This window comes from Scyliorhinus torazame, chromosome 11 (assembly GCF_047496885.1).
Source record: "Scyliorhinus torazame isolate Kashiwa2021f chromosome 11, sScyTor2.1, whole genome shotgun sequence".
Classification (NCBI taxonomy): domain Eukaryota; kingdom Metazoa; phylum Chordata; class Chondrichthyes; order Carcharhiniformes; family Scyliorhinidae; genus Scyliorhinus; species Scyliorhinus torazame.
Genome location: NC_092717.1, coordinates 218,449,579 through 218,467,162, shown reverse-complemented (window position 1 = coordinate 218,467,162; position 17,584 = coordinate 218,449,579). Strand labels below are relative to the sequence as shown.

At 38.9% G+C, this 17,584-nt stretch overlaps 1 protein-coding gene across 2 annotated transcripts in view; it reads right to left on the bottom strand.

The window, feature by feature from the left end:
• Positions 1 to 6,602: 6,602 nt before the first annotated feature.
• LOC140385796 (protein argonaute-2) overlaps positions 6,603 to 17,584 on the bottom strand; it is a 130,425-nt gene continuing 119,443 nt past the window's right edge. For both annotated transcript variants that reach the window (XM_072468325.1, XM_072468326.1), the window contains one exon: positions 6,603 to 13,446. In XM_072468325.1, coding sequence (XP_072324426.1) covers positions 13,338 to 13,446 — 109 coding nt within the window. In that variant the 3' untranslated portion in view covers positions 6,603 to 13,337. The remainder of the gene's footprint in view (positions 13,447 to 17,584) is intronic.

Genomic DNA, 17,584 nt, shown 5'->3' with positions numbered 1-17,584 from the left:
GTGACTGTGGAGTTTGCACTGTCTCCCCATGTCTGTGTGGGTTTCCTCCGGTTTCCCCCACAGTCTGAAGATGTGCAGGTTAGGGAGATTGGCTATGCTAAATTACCCTTCATGTCCAAAATGGTTAGGTGGGGTTACAGGGATAGGTTGGAAGTGGGCTTAAGTGGGGTGCTCTTTCCAAGGGCTGGTGCAAATGTGATGTGCCAAATGGCCTCCTTCTGCACTAAATTCTATGACTGTGATATGCTGCCTTGCAAGGCTACAGGGAATGGAACTGACTGGATGATTACAGAGAGCATGGACTCCACTGGCTGAATGCTCCTGTGGCCTAATGACTATTTTCATTCATCTTTTTCAGCCTCACAGCAAAATATTTTTTAAAGTTTAGACGACAATATGCATTTCTAATCAATTTGTCTAATTATTTTGAAACAGATATTGCTTTACCCATTTTGGGGCAATTCTTTACTTTGTGCGCATATACCTCGTGTCCTGATCCTCTACCTGCTTTAGAATAAACATGACATGATCCTGTAAATTAAATGGGGATGAGAAAAATATCAGCCATGATTGAATGGCGGAACAGACGTGATGGGCCAAGTGGCCTAATTCTGCCACTAGAAACAACGTGCAGGAGAACAGAAAAAACATGATGCTTATTTGGAGTCAGTGCAGACGCAATGGGCCAAGTGGCCTCTCCTGTGCCGTAACAATTCCACAAAGTCCTGGTATTCTACTTTCTACCTTCATGTCATCCTTGTACAAGACAGTTCTACAAAATGCCTGGTCTTAACTTGCAGCAAGTCCTGTTTCCGTGTTCACTAAATTGCACTGACTCCTGATCAAGCAATGTTTTGATTTTAAAATACTTATTCTTGTTTTTAGATCCCTGCATGCCACTTGCTATCTGTGTTTGCTATTCCAGCCTCTTGTGCATGCCGTTATAATTGTTCTATCATTGTTGGCTGTGCCTTCAGTTACTGAGGCCCCAAGCTCTGGAATTCCCCATCTTTGATTTCTTTCTCATAGAATCCCTACAGGCCATTCGGCCTATCGAGTGCACCAGCCCTTGGAAAGAGAGCACCCTACGTAAACCCACGTGTCCTCCCTATCCCTGTAACCTAACCTTTTGGACACTAAAGGGCAATTTAGCATGGCCAATCCACCTAACCTGCACGTCTTTGGACTGGGAGGGAACCGAGCACCCAGAGGAAACCCATGCAGACACGGAGAGAAAGTGCAAACTCCACAAGTCATCAGAGGTCGGAATTGAACCTGGGTCCCTGGAGCTGCGAGGCAGTAGTTCTAACCACTGTGCTATCCTCTTTGAGACACTTTTTAAAACCAACCTTTTTGGTCAGCTCTGCATCATAATTTGTTTTCTAACATTCCTTTGAAGTGTCTTGGGACATTCCATTACATTAAAGGTACCACTCATGTTGTGGTGGTAATCTGAATCACACGTTTGGGTTGATCCCACTGCAGGTCCTGAACACATAAGCCAAAGCTGACACTCCAGTGCTGGACTGTTGGAGATGCTATCATTTGGTTGAGAAATTAAACCAAAGCCCAAACTAACCTCTCGGGTGGACATAAAGATCCCACTGCACTATTTTGAAGAAGAATACTTTGCATCACAAAGCAAGTGAATGGTAAAGGCTGCACTTAAAAGTTGAAGAAATCTCAGATATACGCGCACACACTGTATAGAAATAGATAAGAAAATTCATAATAGAAGATTAGCATTGCTGAAAAGTTGACAAATCACGTGGTTTGTATGGAATGCATCCTAGTTTGTGGAAAGCAGCGATCACAACAGTCATCACATAAGATCACAATCCTCATTGGATACAGCAGTGTTGGTGGGTTGCTAACACCAAGCAGAGCAGGTGGAGAAAGTAAAGGAAATTATTCACCAGTCAACCTATTCAGTTGTGAAATTATTGGAAATCAGACAAAATAAATTAATTTGGAACAGTATGGGTTAATCAGGGAGTCAGAATGGACTGTTAAAGGCAAATTGTGTCCTACTAATTTGCCTGAACTCTTTTAATGAGGTAACTAGGTAGACAAGACTTTATTATGCCAATAACACATTGGTTAACCAGCCAGCTTTATTTTATATCACTACTGAGATAAATCAGTTACAATAGATCCTGAAACCTTGATTGAGTTATGCATATATTGATTGGGTTACATTATTGATTAATGAGCTTTAATATTTTACAAGTTTAAACAGTTTTTATAATTTACTGTAATGCAGACACATGGCTGTCTACATCTGACAATGGCATTGTGAACTCCAGTAACCCCTACAAGCCTAGAGCTTGAAACCTTGATACAGCCAGCACTAATCACATTGCATCAGTGGAAATGAATAGCTTTGCGTAAAATGAATATTATATCAGTGGAAGTGAATAGAGTCTTGTACAACATAAATAGGACTCTGTTCACTGTCACAGGTGCCTTATCAACTCAAAGTCAGAATTAAAACCAATTAAATTAGGCGAGCAACTGATTCAATTAATCAGGCCAGTTTGGCTCGGACTAGGAGGTGGTGTGATGGTCAGAAAGGAGTTAAAATTGGAGCATTGGTGTTCCATAAGTCATGTGTTTTTGAGGTACAACATTTAGTGTTAAATGAGATAAGTGAAAAAACCTGGGCTTGAGATTGGTAAACACCCCAAAATATTTGCCATTCAAAGGGTATCCCATATACACATAAGTGGTCAGAGAGGTGTAGGTTTTAAGGGTAATACCATTTTAATTCAAATATCTAGGTTCTAAATTTTTAATTCAAAACAATGGAGTCCTCACCTGTAGCTGGCCCAATAAGATACAACCAACCAGTATTTATGAATCAAGTAGAATTTATTAAGCAAGATGTCATATGTACTTAAAAGCAGTGAAGACGGTGTGGAAGTTTCTTATCTCTCAAGGCCCGGGTTTCCTGGAATGCTGCCAGCACAGGCGATGCCTTTCTTAAGTTTCTGAAGTAAAGTGGGAGCTGTGTCACAGAGTTGCACGACAGAAGCAATCGTGAAACTGCCATTGAAAACTCAATTTCTAACTTTTATACCCAATTTAGATTGTCCCTTCCCCCATATTAGGAAGTAGAGCAAATTTATTCTTCATTAGTTCAGGAAGAGAGACCTATGGTGTCACCCTACCACTCATTGTAACCAGGGCCATGTAAGGCTGAGACAAATGTCCACTTATTATTTCCTTAAGGCCCCAGAGCTTGCATTCCATTGGGAATAAATGACACATCCTTTCAGATAGTGGTTCTATAAACTTGGCACATCCTCTTTTCAATAATATAAACAATCGTAAACAATTCACACAAAACATGTTAACCTATTCGCATGGATTCTATGTTCCGAGCATGATGTCAGAAAAAGAATGTCTTTTTAAAATATAGGTGTTCTGTCCTACAGATATGGTAGGGTTTAGCTTACTTGATCTATTTAAAATGCATGGTTCTTGTTTAAAGATGTGGTGCCATATTAAGTTCAAGCTACTGAGTTCAAACCTTTTGCTTATTTCTTTAAGGCTAACAGAGGCCTTGAATCACAGTGTAATTAAAACAAATAAAATTGCTTAAACCCTTTAAGCACCTTTTACGGTCATTTAGTCTTCAGGCTGCCTCTACTGTTAATCGTTTCACTTGCAGAAATTCAAATTGATGTTTAAAATGAGGCCAAGATAAAAAATCTATTATTACTCAAACCAATACAGAACCCTAGAAATCAGTATCAAAATTTTACATGTCGAAGTGCAAAAACTAAACAACGGGTTATATTCCAGTGTGTTTTTTGGTAGGTTTGCGATGTCTACATTTACTTTCATAAGAGGTTTAAATTAATTATGTAATTTCCAGCTAAAGATGCTAAAGCATCTTTATAAACAGGGGAGCTTCTTGCTGGACCAGAGACAGTTGCAGTTCAGAGTCAAGGGGTAAAGAGAGATCAAAATTTGCAAGGCCTGCACCTCAAGCAGAGAGAATACTAAATTTTATCGTTCACCGCACACAACAAAGGTATAATTGCAAGCTCATTTGGGCAACAAAGTTCTGTGGGGATAGAGGCTGTAGAACATGCCTAGCTTTGAGCTAGAAGTCGTTTACAGAAACCCTCAGTAAAAATAAGCAGCTTGGGAAATGCAGAAGCTGAAGCTCAAAGTGAGTTGGGAGGTTCTGCCTTAGAGAATAGCTGGAACATCACGGAGAAGTGAATTCCAGAGAGCTGTGGCATACTTGGTGAAATCCAAAATAAGAGAAAATACTCTATATCTTAACAGACATTAATGTTTTCCTTAATTTTGATCGACATACAGTCAAGTTAATCTTAGTTTATAAACATGAAATCATGTGTTGAAATTTTGTTCCACAAATCATTGGATTTTTGAATATCTCCAAGAGTTTTTATAAAGGCTTGTTGTGTAGAAACAGGAGAAAACCCTAAAGGTACAACTACATGTTGAGGAGTCCAGAGTTTCTCCACATGGCATCAAAGATCAAAAACTGAGTGTAAAGACTGGCATCAACTACAACTAAAACTTGATCAGAGAATGTAATTGAAAGAGCTGTTAAGTCACTACGGTATCATTTTACTTTCTAATAGACTTTCTGGACTTATTATCCAAGTATCCTGTTGCTTTAATTGGTTTTGTCTTGTAGGATCAAGGGTTAATCGTGAATCCATCTTCAGATCAGAGATGACTGATCAAGGTAATACAGTAGATGTAGACCTTTGGAAGGAATTCAACAAAATGGCACACAGAAAGTTTGAGAAAATGGAGGAAAGTGGATGCACGGATACATAAATGGGGTGGGGGGGCTTGAATGACAGGAAGCAGAGGGTGATAATTGATGGATATTTTTTTTTTAAAGAGGTGGGGATATGCGATGGTGCTCCCAATGGTCAGTTGTTTTACTCTTTTTAAATTTTATTTTAAAAATTGTAGACCTCAACAACAGGAAGGATGGTGAATTAGGGAGAAACAAATGAGGATTTAAAATACCAAGTGAGAGGAGATGCACTTTGGGAGGATAAATGGCATGATAATGAAAAGTGTAAATGATGTTCATATACACAAATCCAGAAAGGTCGCAGGGCAAGTTGATAAGGTGGTTAAAAAAGCATATTGGTTATTTGGGTCTATAAACAGAGACATGAAATATGAAGCTAGAATTGTGTTACTGGTTAGGTTTCAGTTCAATTGTCGTGAGCAATCCTGGGCACCATACTTCAGGAAAGATATAAAGGTTCTAGAATGGGAGCAGGTTACCAGATTGTTATCAGGTCTAAAGGACTTCAGTTGAGGAAAAGTTAAGACTATTAATTCTCCCAGTGTCTGCTTGGGTCTCAGCCCCACACCCCAAACATGTGGAGGGTAGGTTGATTCATCGTGCAAAACTGACCCTTAATGGAAAAACATTTTTAATAAAGAACAGAAGAGGCTTTCAAGGTGGTCAGAGGTATTGATAGCAGAAAGAAAATCAATTCACTCTGGCTGGCATGAGTCAATAACCAGAAGTCTTTGTTTTTTTAAAATCTAGAGGGGAGATGAAAATTACTTTCATGATGATGTCGGGATCTGCATAGCTCTTCCGGAAGAAGTGATGGAAGCTGATTCTACAATTGCTAGCCCTGAAAACAAGGCCTCAGCGGAGATCATGTCGCACCATCAGAAAGGGACTTCATGTGTAGCACTTGTGGCAGAAACCGCTTTCTAGAATCCGCTTAATCAACCATCAGAAGGCCAGCAGATGATCTCATCTGACCTCACCAAATTCTGCGGTTAATTTACATCATCTCCCATCACAGATGACAGGATGCCAATCAATGTTATAAGCTAACTACACTGAGGTGTTAAAAGGGCACGTCCTTGCTACTTCGGAGTTAATGTAATAATTCTGCTGGGGAGCATCTCTGAAATCTCATTAGGAAACTTGAAGCCAATTAAATTTTCCAGAGAAAAGTGGTTTTCAGGAACAAATCAAAATGAAAACAATCCAGTTCCTTCATTATTCTATAAACCTTGATCAATTTAGCTCCAAGTCTACCCTGTTCTCTAAAGTCGAGACCAAACTCAGACAGCTACGGTGTTTGAGACACTTTTAAATGTTATATAACTGCCATTATAAATTGTACAAATTCAGACTATTTTGGAATAAATGTGAGGAGTTTCATTTATGATGAATTTGACCAAACAAAAAATTAAACATCATATCCACCAAAATAGTATTTACATTAAATAGGGATTCCCTTCTCAACAAATTAAAAACCCTATTACAAGGCATGCGTACGAGGAAAGATCTAGACTCTGGAGCATGTAGATCAGCAATACGCAAAGCAGAAACCGAAGTGAAGTACAAGATGGATTGCAGGATAGTTACAGGGCACTGGGTCCACTTTTCATTCCAGACAACTTCGTAAATTTTCACTGCGCACTATATATGGAGCAGTTTCAAACAGAACAAATCTTTCCTTATTGGAAATATATAATTGTAACACTGATGACTGAAATTAAGGGTTGGGGTAATCAGAAGAGAGTATTAACAAGGAAACTGTAATTTACCACCACTTGTAAGCAACAAGTTAAAGATACAGAAGTTTATTTGTTAAGAAAATGATCATACCATACTGCTAGTCAAAAAAATTGATATCTTAGACTCACAAATTCATATATGATAATTATACATCATATCTGGTCAAGATTTTACAACATAGTTATTCAGCTCATTAAAAAATATTGACTGAAAAAGGAATGGACAAATTTAACCTACATTAAGTATTTACACATCATTAGTAAAACAAACTGCAAGCAATGCAAATCCTCATTGCCACAGGTGTAAACTGCTCATTCAAGCGCAAATGGACCACAAACACTAGGTTAGGTAACAAACCTTATTTGTGCTGGTTAAAAAGGTTTAAAAAACGATTTGCATTCAGGATCAAAAACTACCCTATATTAAAACATGAAAGCATGAGGAAAGATTTACTGGAAGTCCACTTTTGTGCCCAATTCTACCAGTGCCCGAAAAAAGGAAACGAGCCAACAGCTTAATATGCAGTAGTTACAGAAGGCAGATGTTTGTGCAATTCAAAATAACAAAAAAAAACAAACAGCAAAACAAAGAATACTCAAAACTTTTTCAATGCAGCATATGGCAGGCTTTTGAGGTACTTGAAAATATTTTAAATTCTCTTTTGCCTTAAGGATTTACAAGTAGCAATTTTTTCTCTCTTCAAACCCATTGTCCAGATCACCTCGTTTTTCCGCAATTTTTTCTGTTAACAGCCGTCATATGGCAGAAGCGGCTGCTGAGAAAGTGCAACAATACTGATCATTCTATGCAGCATAAATAACGATGCTTTACAATTTCTCAAAATATATTAAGTTTTCAACTTATTTTGTTCATTTAAGCAGTTTATGTACAATATAGTCATACACTGCTATTTAAGCCAGTCAGCAGATTTTGACATGCAATGGGATGATTACACAAGGCACAAAGAACAAAATAAAGCACTATGATCAACTTTAAGAGGAAAATAGAATTGTTTGCCTAACTTTGCACCATTTCAAAATTAATTTCAAACAAACTTGAAATGTTTTAGAAATGCTCATTTTGGTCTTCTTTGTTATACTTTGAACCAGGGGAATACACCATTTCTTAATTATAGTTGTTGCAGCAACCAACTAATATCTTGAGGTAGGTCCAGATTGGGCATGGGGTGCGGGGGAAGGGGAGGCTGGGTTGGGAAACAAAAGGAAAATGTAACCAAGGGCCAGGTTTCTCCCAGCTGCCAATGCCCCTTCCCCAAACTTAAAAATCGGAATCATTCCTCCAGCCGGTGGGAAAACACTTGGCTGGAAATGGCCCATCTGGTTTTGAGGCAGAAGGAATAGGTCAAGCTGACCTTGATACACATGAAAAATGCAGTTCTCTCTCGTTCCCTTCTTGTGCAGTGCGTGAATAACGTATATTAAGCCATTTACCAAGTGTTAAAAACAGAATTCTGATTCACATTTAATGAAAGTACAGACCAAATAAATAAAAGGGAGGCCAATCAAAGCGTACATAATGTTGCACAGCCACCTTGGCACCAAATTCACTTTTCCATTCCCTCACAGAAGAAATAAATCTATAAAATATCACAAATTATAATTTTACCTCAAGCACTGAAGTAGTTGTTCAAACAAATGGGACAGTCTGTGAAACATTATTACTTCTTTAAATGGCCTTACAATTTGTTTTCCAATATTTAAACAATGTTTTGGGAGGTTTATTCTAATCAGAGGCAAACAGAAGACAGTTGACACACTTCAGATTATTTCTGAATTTCAGCTATTTCCAAAGCACCTTTTGTTTTTGCATGGCAGCTCGATGGAAAATATATGCTTCTTGCATTAGTTTTTATGGATAAGCTGCTTAATAGGTTTTGGCTGCTCAATCTTTTTTTAAAATAAAAGACATGATAGTTTCTAAACAGCAGATCGGAGGTTTTAGCTGACAACTCTGCTGCTACACATCTGATTTGTCTTGCATCGACATATGAATTTTAAAGCTTTATGGTGGAAATGGCAGATCAATAACTTGATGTTAAAGTTCACACACCAACAAAAAAACTGGCAGCACTGTGGTTCTGAACAGAGCAGAAAGCACAAGATCGAGACCCATCTGCAAAACCGCCAGTTTCTTGTATATGACAATCAGTAAAAACCCAATGTAAAAATATTCAGCTTCAATGGGGGGAAATCACAAAGGCCAAACAAAAAGTCACAATACTGTGTGTTAATATTAGTAATACAACGGAAGGCTGTTTACATATTACACAGTGTAAGCCATGGGAGGCTCAAGTGAACTTTCCATCTAAGTGGATTCTTTCCACTTCTCTACATTTAGTGAATGATTTGTTGCCATTCCCTCTCCAAAGCACAATATGCAATTCAACTGAGCCCAAATGAACACCGAGACTTATTTCCGCAGATAATTTTTTTTTAAAAATCATTCATGGGATGTGGGCATCGCTGGCTGGGCCAACATTTGTTGCCCATCCCCAATTGCCCTTGAACGGAGTGGCCATAAATGTTCAGACGGATTTACCTTGGAACTTGGATTAAATAGTTTTTTGTTCCATTTGTTGAAGCATCAAATGGTACAAAATACAGAATCAGAGAAATGAAAGTCAAATTAACAAGATTATAATTTAGCTGCGTTAATCGTCTACTTGCAATTATAGCTGTTTTAACCGAAACACCTTTGAAATCACAAAAGAAAATTGTGCAGTTTTTAAATAACAGGCTCATATTGCTAATGTCCTTGGATATTTTCATTGTCAACACTGGGTTTTGACTGTAAGCTAAGTTTATGAAAAAAGGGTACCTCGACTTGGCTTCCAGCATTAAGTACTTCTAATATACTAGTACATGTTCTTTTGGTAGATATGACTGGACAAAAGCACAAAATAATTCTCTCAGCCACATAAACGATCCAGCTTATTTTCAGCACCACTGTGACAAATAGTAAAGGCTTGTGGAAAGTGCAGTACAAGTATGTTTTACACATTGATTGATTGGTATTTTAAATTATAACTATGCCATGCAGTGGAGCCACTGAAGCTAAAATTGCAATTTACAAAGATATATTTTACAAAACAAACATGGGCATCCTGTTAGGCTCATGAAATTTGAGAACTAAAAGTTGATTTTCTTTTCCCAAGAAAGGCCACACAGGCTGATACTGTCCTTAATATAAAGACTCTCAAAAGAGAAACAGTATGTAATGCATGCGAATATAGCGACTTAACAAACTTTCAGGTGCCCATTTAATACACCTCCGAGGTCACTATGTTTCTTAAATGTCACTGCCAAGAGATGGCAAGCATTTTACGTGAAGCACAACTAAAAAAGAAAATTCTGCAACCAATTGATACCATTTGTTTACGTTATTAGCCTTTTAGTTTACTGGAGTTGTTTACATTGAAGTTTACAAAATTATTTACAAGCAGAAATATTTCTCAATTATGCACAAATGACATTTACAATAAAAGAACCGCTAATGATGTTTTAATTCCCATGATGAATTCTGCTACGTGCTTAAAATACTAAACTGTTTTACAATCTAGCTCCTTATCTACAATTTTTGCAGATTATTAGAACCATCCCAATTGAATGTTGGCCACCAATGGCAGTAACTTATAATAAGGCAGATTTAATCAGCCAATTGCAACACCAGTTATTTCTCAAATGGCAGTGACTGCAATAAATTCTCACAAAGAGCTGCTGCCATCCAATGATTCTATTATTGATTCGTTGCCTCTGATTTAATGTCACTATGACTGTCAATATATAGCGCAAGAACAGAGAATACAGGGGCCCGCTCGCAGTAGCACCCATACCTTTGAAGCAAGATGTAAACTTTTTATAGTGCTGGTTAGAGATTGCTTAATAGCTAAGGACACTTCAATAGCCAAATCCGCCTCAGAAACTAGAACAGAGATATGTATCTAGGGATTGTCCAATTCTAAAAAAAAAGCCCAACATAATCAATGACTAACACAAGAATACTTAAAAACACATGGAATTGTAATCTCTAAAGCTGCCCAAGTCTACTTGCCAATTTAAGTTTTGAAATTTATATTACAAAATCAGCTGCGTTGGATGCAGGATGTCACCAAATAAGTGCATTAGTCAATGTTTTGAAAGTAAACAGAACAGGAAGGGGTCAACTAATTAGAAATACAATAGAACCTTGTTACTTGAAAATTTCTCGATAGAACGTTTCCTTCAACACGGCAGCTCAGTCAACAATCAATAGAGCAGCTCAAATAACAAGTTAAGCCTTTGGTTAAGAACTTCTGTCCAGCCCTACAAATTTGAAGTTCAATTATACACTTTAAAAGCAAAGTAAAATGATCAGAAACTATCGCATCCTCAGATTATCATGCTGGTTTAGTATGCTGAAAGGGTGTTAGGTTCTAACATCAGCACACCCCTTACCTGAATTCCAGTGAATTAATTCCTTATTTCCATTATTAAGTTTTGACAATTACAAAAAAAACGAAGTGTAGTCTTTAAAGCCCTGAGTATTCATCATGCTGTTACTACTAACTATACGGCCGTTTATTTTAATTGCTAGATTAGTAGCTCTGCACATCTGAAACTGTGCTGCACTCCACCAATAACTCTTCCTTGGCCAACACACCAGTTGGGTGTGTTTGATCTTCCTGCAGAGTTTGCCTTCTCAGAAAACTTCCCTTCTTTCTTCAGATAACCCACATATAGTAACTAACTCCTGCACCACAGGAAACCCAAGTATGTATGTCAGTCAAGACTCAGGCTTGTACATGGGCCTCCCGAGTTGGAAAGTTGAATGCCTTAGTGTTGTAATTAATGAATGTTGCAAAGACACTCCTGCACTTGTGAAAAATCTGTACAATTACTGAGAAGCCACAGAGACTATTTCAGTGTGGACACTTATTTGTGTCCTTCACATCCATTCCTCAAACTCTTCCAGAATTGTAAATTTTTTTTAAAATGCAGGATTCAATGAGAAGCACGAGGACAATATGTTATAACTCGCTGCATTTTTAGAAGCACAGTCCTTCCAAGTACATATTTCATAAATAATATTTTTTTTAAAATTCTGAACTTGTTTGGCAAAATATGCCCATTTTTGTAATATGATTTGCAGCATTGTCACCATTTCTGTACAAAGTACCATGCAGATACAGAAATAGCTGAAAACAGTTTATAAAACTCTTCTACAATACAGTTGCCTGTATCTACATCATGTTTGATACATAACTTCTAAAGCAAAGGTTTTATCCCAAAGATCAATATGGTTTTTATTCATGGCCACATAAATAAGTTGTTAACACTGAAATTTATGCTGGTTGCACCTTCTTTGAGATTTAAAAATTTGTTGAAGGGTTGAGGTATATAAAACTGGATATTTTATACGCTTTGAGTCACTTGATAAGTGCACATAGGCCATTGAAGATATTGAATGTAACCATAAAAAGGTTTGGCTTCAATCAGGGGGTGGATTTTAATCCAGGAATCCGTTTATATCAATTAGAGGACTACCATTAATAAAAATGCTTGCCTCGTGACAAAAACCTAGCACCATCTTTGAACTGCTTTGCCAATATGACAGTGGCATGTGCTCATTCTGTTTTTGCTGACACGAGAATAACCACGAGGTAGTTTAAAATTACTTCATTCTAAAAAGTTTCAATTTTGATAGTTCTCATCTGACTGCCCTGTAACAACAGAATTCAAATTGGTGAAGTAATTGTCATGGTAATCCTTATATCCTACATGGCAACAAGCCACAGTGGTGGCAGATTAGACAATCACAGCAGAAAAATATTTAATTTGCTCACTGATGGATTGTATCAAGATCTGAGAACTAAACAATTGCAGCATCTTATAAAAATATCAAGAGCTCAATATATAAAATAGTAGTGCCCATCTGTTCTAGTTATGTTTTATAGATTGTCTCCAAAGATTAATTGCTTCAAACACACACCAATATTTTACTACTAAACACATCTTAAAAAGAGACTGCATTCCTTCTGTTGGAAATCATAGACTGCACTCTCAGGATTGCTGAGAAAGTCAAACCTGTACAATATATTGCCTGCTCAAAAAGGAAAAACACTAGCGCTTCATAAACTTACTTTCAGTGTTAAAAGACTTTTTTTTCCCCTTTCACTGACTCACAAGATGGCCATGCTTCACAGTACTGTATTACAGTAGTCTTTGCTGAATTCACTGGATAAAACTCCAGATATAAAAGGAATGCTGTTGATGTTCAATTTTGAGTTTCAAAATTCTGCCATTTGAAGCCAACAGACGGGATTACTATGTCTTTAAAGACTCACACCATCCTCTAAATTCCTCCATAACTTTACAATCCTAAACAAACCCCCATCAAATATGCAGTTGCTAACGTATATTATAATGCTTCCGCAAAATATATACTACTTTCTCTCTACACCAGGCTTAAGTCTAGTTTTATCTAATATAGAATAAGATTGCAGTTATTTAACTTCCATTAGTGACTATATGCACCGAGACGATTACCACAGGCCTCCCAATATTCCATGATTTTGCTGTTCAAGAAAAATATTACAGGTGACTTGATTCACACATTAACAACCAGGTCATATTTCACCTCATAGCTGAAAGAGGCCTGCAGGATATTGCAATGTACACAGCAACAGAAACACATTAACTGCTCGTTCGTTACTACACTGCCTGGGAAATGCAGCTGGTCTGGTCTTAGCCCAGCTCTGTTCAGAAATCCCAAATGAGGACAGCTGTCAAGCAAAATACATAGTACGCAGCGTGTCCTGGTGAACCTGTACAGCTTTAGCCAGAGCCTGCTGATCCCGGCCATTACTCTGACCAGATGTGTGACTCCCTTCAGCACTGAAAAGAAAAAAAGAGCAAGATTAGTTGAAAGAGACAAATGCATGCTGCGAAACCTGTCAGACTAATGCACTGCATAAAATTTAGAGCACAGAAAAAGGCTATTCTGCACAGATGTCCACCAATGTTTATTCTCCATACAGGTCTGACACCTGTCATGTGAGAGTACCTTTAAGGAATGGGTGCTTAAGAAATGTACCTTTAAGAAATGGGTGTTTATCAGTGATGTCAGAGTGTTGGGGGAGCAGGGCTGTCAGCTTTTTACTTTCGTTTTAGGCTGTTTGCTGCAGTGTGTGTTTTAGTTTCATTTTCAGTGTTGGAGCTGAAGCCAGGCAGAGCAGGTGCACTGTTGATCTCTCTGCCATGAAATGACTATCTCTTGATCATTTGGTGAATTCAGAATGATAAATGTTCTCAGTAGTGAATATAAACCTAATGTGCTTCTGTTAAAAGGTGTTTCTTCTGTTTTCTGGATGTTGTTTGGGAAGTTATTAAGGATTACTTAGTGTTGTATTCTTTGGGGGTTGTATTTGAATCAATGGTTGCTAAGATGTTCACTGTATGTTTTTAAAAGGTTAACTTGAGTTCATAGAATAAACATTGTTTTGCTTTAAAAAATACTTTTCCATTTCTGCTGTACCACACCTGTAGAGTGGGCCGTGTGCTCCCCATACCACAATCTATTAAAAGTTGTGGGTCAGGTGAACTCCATGATACACTTTGGGGTTCTCTAAACCCTGGCCCATAACACACCTTACTTCATCGAATCCCATCACGCATCCTTCTGTTCCTTTCTCCCGCATGTCCTTATCTAACTCCCTCTTAAATGCATCTATGCTATTTGTCTCAACTACATGGTACTAAGTTACACATTCCAACTACTCTGTATAAAGAATATCCTTAATGCCTTATTGGATTTATTAGTGATTATCTTACATTTACGATCAACAGGACTCTCCTCCCTCCCCACCCCTCGTCTGGTGCACATTTCTGTACCTACCCTATCAAACCTGTTCATTATTTTAAAAAACTTTTATTAGATCACCCCTCAATGTTCTCTTCCTGTTTAGACTTTCTTGATTGTTATAATCGCTCAGTTCCAGAGTTATACTTTTTTTTGCCATCTCATATGCCCCTAATATTTTGTAATATGTATACTAGAACAGTACACAATACTCTATATGGATTAGCCACAGTTCTACGCAAATTTAATATAAATCCTCTGCTTTTGAATTCCACCCCGAAGTCATTTTAATCCTCTACTTAATTTAGACTATTTTTCATCAAGTATGCGGCCTTCTTATGCCTTCTACAAAAACTAGGTACCATCTCACACCAAACTGAATTTTGTTTGACCTTTACATGCCAAGGAACCAATTTTTTAAACCCTGGGTACTAAGATTCTCATCTAACTTAATGAGTTAGCCAGGGCTACAAATACAAGATGGCCAGAAAATTCCTACCATTTAATTCAGTACCATTTATTGGACTGTTTTCCCACTTCATTTTCCAATTTCTATCCCATTTCTTGATGCTATCTACAGTCATAGACGTTGCGTTCTGGTAAAGATGACAGTTCTGAGATAGAAATAAAAATAGCCATTGGCTTTAAAGATGTTACTCAGAGGGCAGCACGGTGGCGCAGTGGTTAGCACTGTAGCCTCATAGCACCGAGGACCCGGGTTCAATCCCAGCCCTGGGTCACTGTGTGGAGTTTGCACATTCTCCCCGTGTCTGCATGGGTCTCATCCCCACAACCCAAAGATGTGCAGGGTAGCTGGATTGGCCACACTAAATTGCCCCTTGATTGAGAAAAAATATAATTGGGTACTCTTAAATGTATGTAAAAAAACATTTTACTCAAAACATAGAAAATATAACATAGGAGTGGGCCATTCAGCCCCTCGAGCCTGCTCCCCCATTCAACAAGATCATGGCTGATCTTCTACCTCAATGCCATTTCACCATACTATTCCTAAATCCCTCAAAGTGTTCAATATCTAGAATCTATCGATCTCGGTCTTGACATCATACTCCACATTCCTCTGGGGTAGGGAATTCTGAAAATTCACCACACTCAGAGCGAAGAACTTGTTTCACATATCATTTTCAGATCAAATATTTAAGGATTTTACTATTTTTAACCACTTTTCTTGAGCACGGCATGACAACATGAAACATAGCACTTAACATAGTGTCCAAAGAAACCTTTGGAACAGAAATATCACACAGAACATACAGCACAGAAGCAGGCCGTGTGGCCCAATTGGTCTGTGCCGGTCTTCATATCTCACACAAGCCTCCTCCTATCCCTGCTTCAGCTCTCCCTATCAACACATCTGTCTATTCCTTTCACCCTCAAGTGTTCATCTAGCTTCCCCTCAAATACAGCTTTACGACTCACCTCACCTATTCCTGATGGTTGAGAAGCCCACATTCTCACCGCCTTTATTTCTCCTGAACATCCCACTGGGTTTATTCGTGACTGTTACAATTTTTGTCTCCCCAAGTGGAAACAAATCCTCTGCCCTATTGAAACCCTTTCATAATGTAAAAGATCGCTCAGCTCCTCAGTCATCCCTCAACCTTCTCGATTCTAGAGGAAAGAGCCCCAGCCTGTTCAGTTTTTCCTGAACGTCACAATCTGTGTGTTCTGGCATCACCTTTGTGATTTTATTCATATTTCCATTTTGCAGTTTTTTATTTGGGGGGGGGGGGGGGGGGGGGGTGACCATTCATCCACAAAGACCCTATGGAACACCCTATCCTGTAGTAGTATTGTATTTTGAATGATACCAGCCTTTTTTAGAACCCCTACTGAAATGACAGCCAGTTCAGAGCTAAAGTTCTGATGAAAGGTCATTAACTTGAAACATTAACTCTTTCTCTCTCTCTTTCCATAGATGCTGCCAAACCCGAGGGCAGCTCAGTCGAGTGGAACGGGCGTCCTGTAATATGCGCAAAGTCATGGATGCTACCGGTTTCCTAGACAACCATTTTTGCAGGAAGTACTGCCAGCTGCAGAAACTTAAGGTCCAGGTTTTGAATCTGCGAGGCTGAGAGCTACATGGATAGCACTTCAAGAGAGGTGGTCACATTAAAGCTTAAGGACCTGGAGGTAGAGAGGGAATGGGTGACCATCAGACAGCCCAAGAGAACTGGGCAGGTAGTGTAGGAGTCCCCTGTTCAGGAATCAGTTTTCTGTTTTGGAAGCTGGTGAGGGTGCTGGTTCAAAGAACAAAGAAAAGTACAGCACAGGAACAGGTCCTTCGGCCCTCCAAGCCTGCGCCGACCATGCTGCCCGTCTAAACTAAAAGCTTCTGCACTTCCAGGGTCCGTATCCTTCTATTCATGTATTTGTCAAAATGCCCCTTAAAGGTCACTATCGTCCCTGCTTCCACCACCTTCTCCGGCAGCGAGTTCCAGGCACCCACTACCCTCTGTATAAAAAACTTGCCTCGTACATCTCCTCTAAACCTTGCCCCTCGAACCTTAAACCTATGCCCCTTAGTAATTGACCCCTCTACCCTGGGAAAAAGTCTCTGACTATCCAGAGGATAGTTCAGAGGTTCCTCAGAGGTATCCAGAGGTTCCTCAGAGGAGTGCAGTTAGAGCCAGGTTTGTGGCACTAAGAGCAGCTCCGCTGTACAAGGGGCGGGGAGGAAGAAGGGAACAGCAATAGTGAGAGGAGATTAATTAGTTAGGTGAACAGACAGATGTTTCTGTGGCTATAGATGCGACTCCATGGTGCTATGTTGCCTCCCTGGTGTCAGGATCAAGGATATCGCATAGCGGCTGAAGAACATTCAATCAGAAACGGAGGAATTTATAACGGGGGAACAAAGAAATGGCCGAGGAACTAAATTCGTACTTTGCTTCCGTCTTCACAAAGGAAGACATAAATAATGTACTGGAAGTTCTGAGAAACACAAGTTCTATTGAGGAGATGTGGGAAATTTGTATTAGTAAAGAAATGGTTTGGACTTCCGGGTGCGGCGATGACCAGCTAAGTCGCACGTTTCGGCAGCTCCCGGTGGAACGGACTTTTGGGCTCTTAATAGGCGCCCCAACGGCAATTTAAACGGCCAAAAACACTGTGCGGTAAACTAGAAGGGAATCCCCCCGGACACGCATGGAT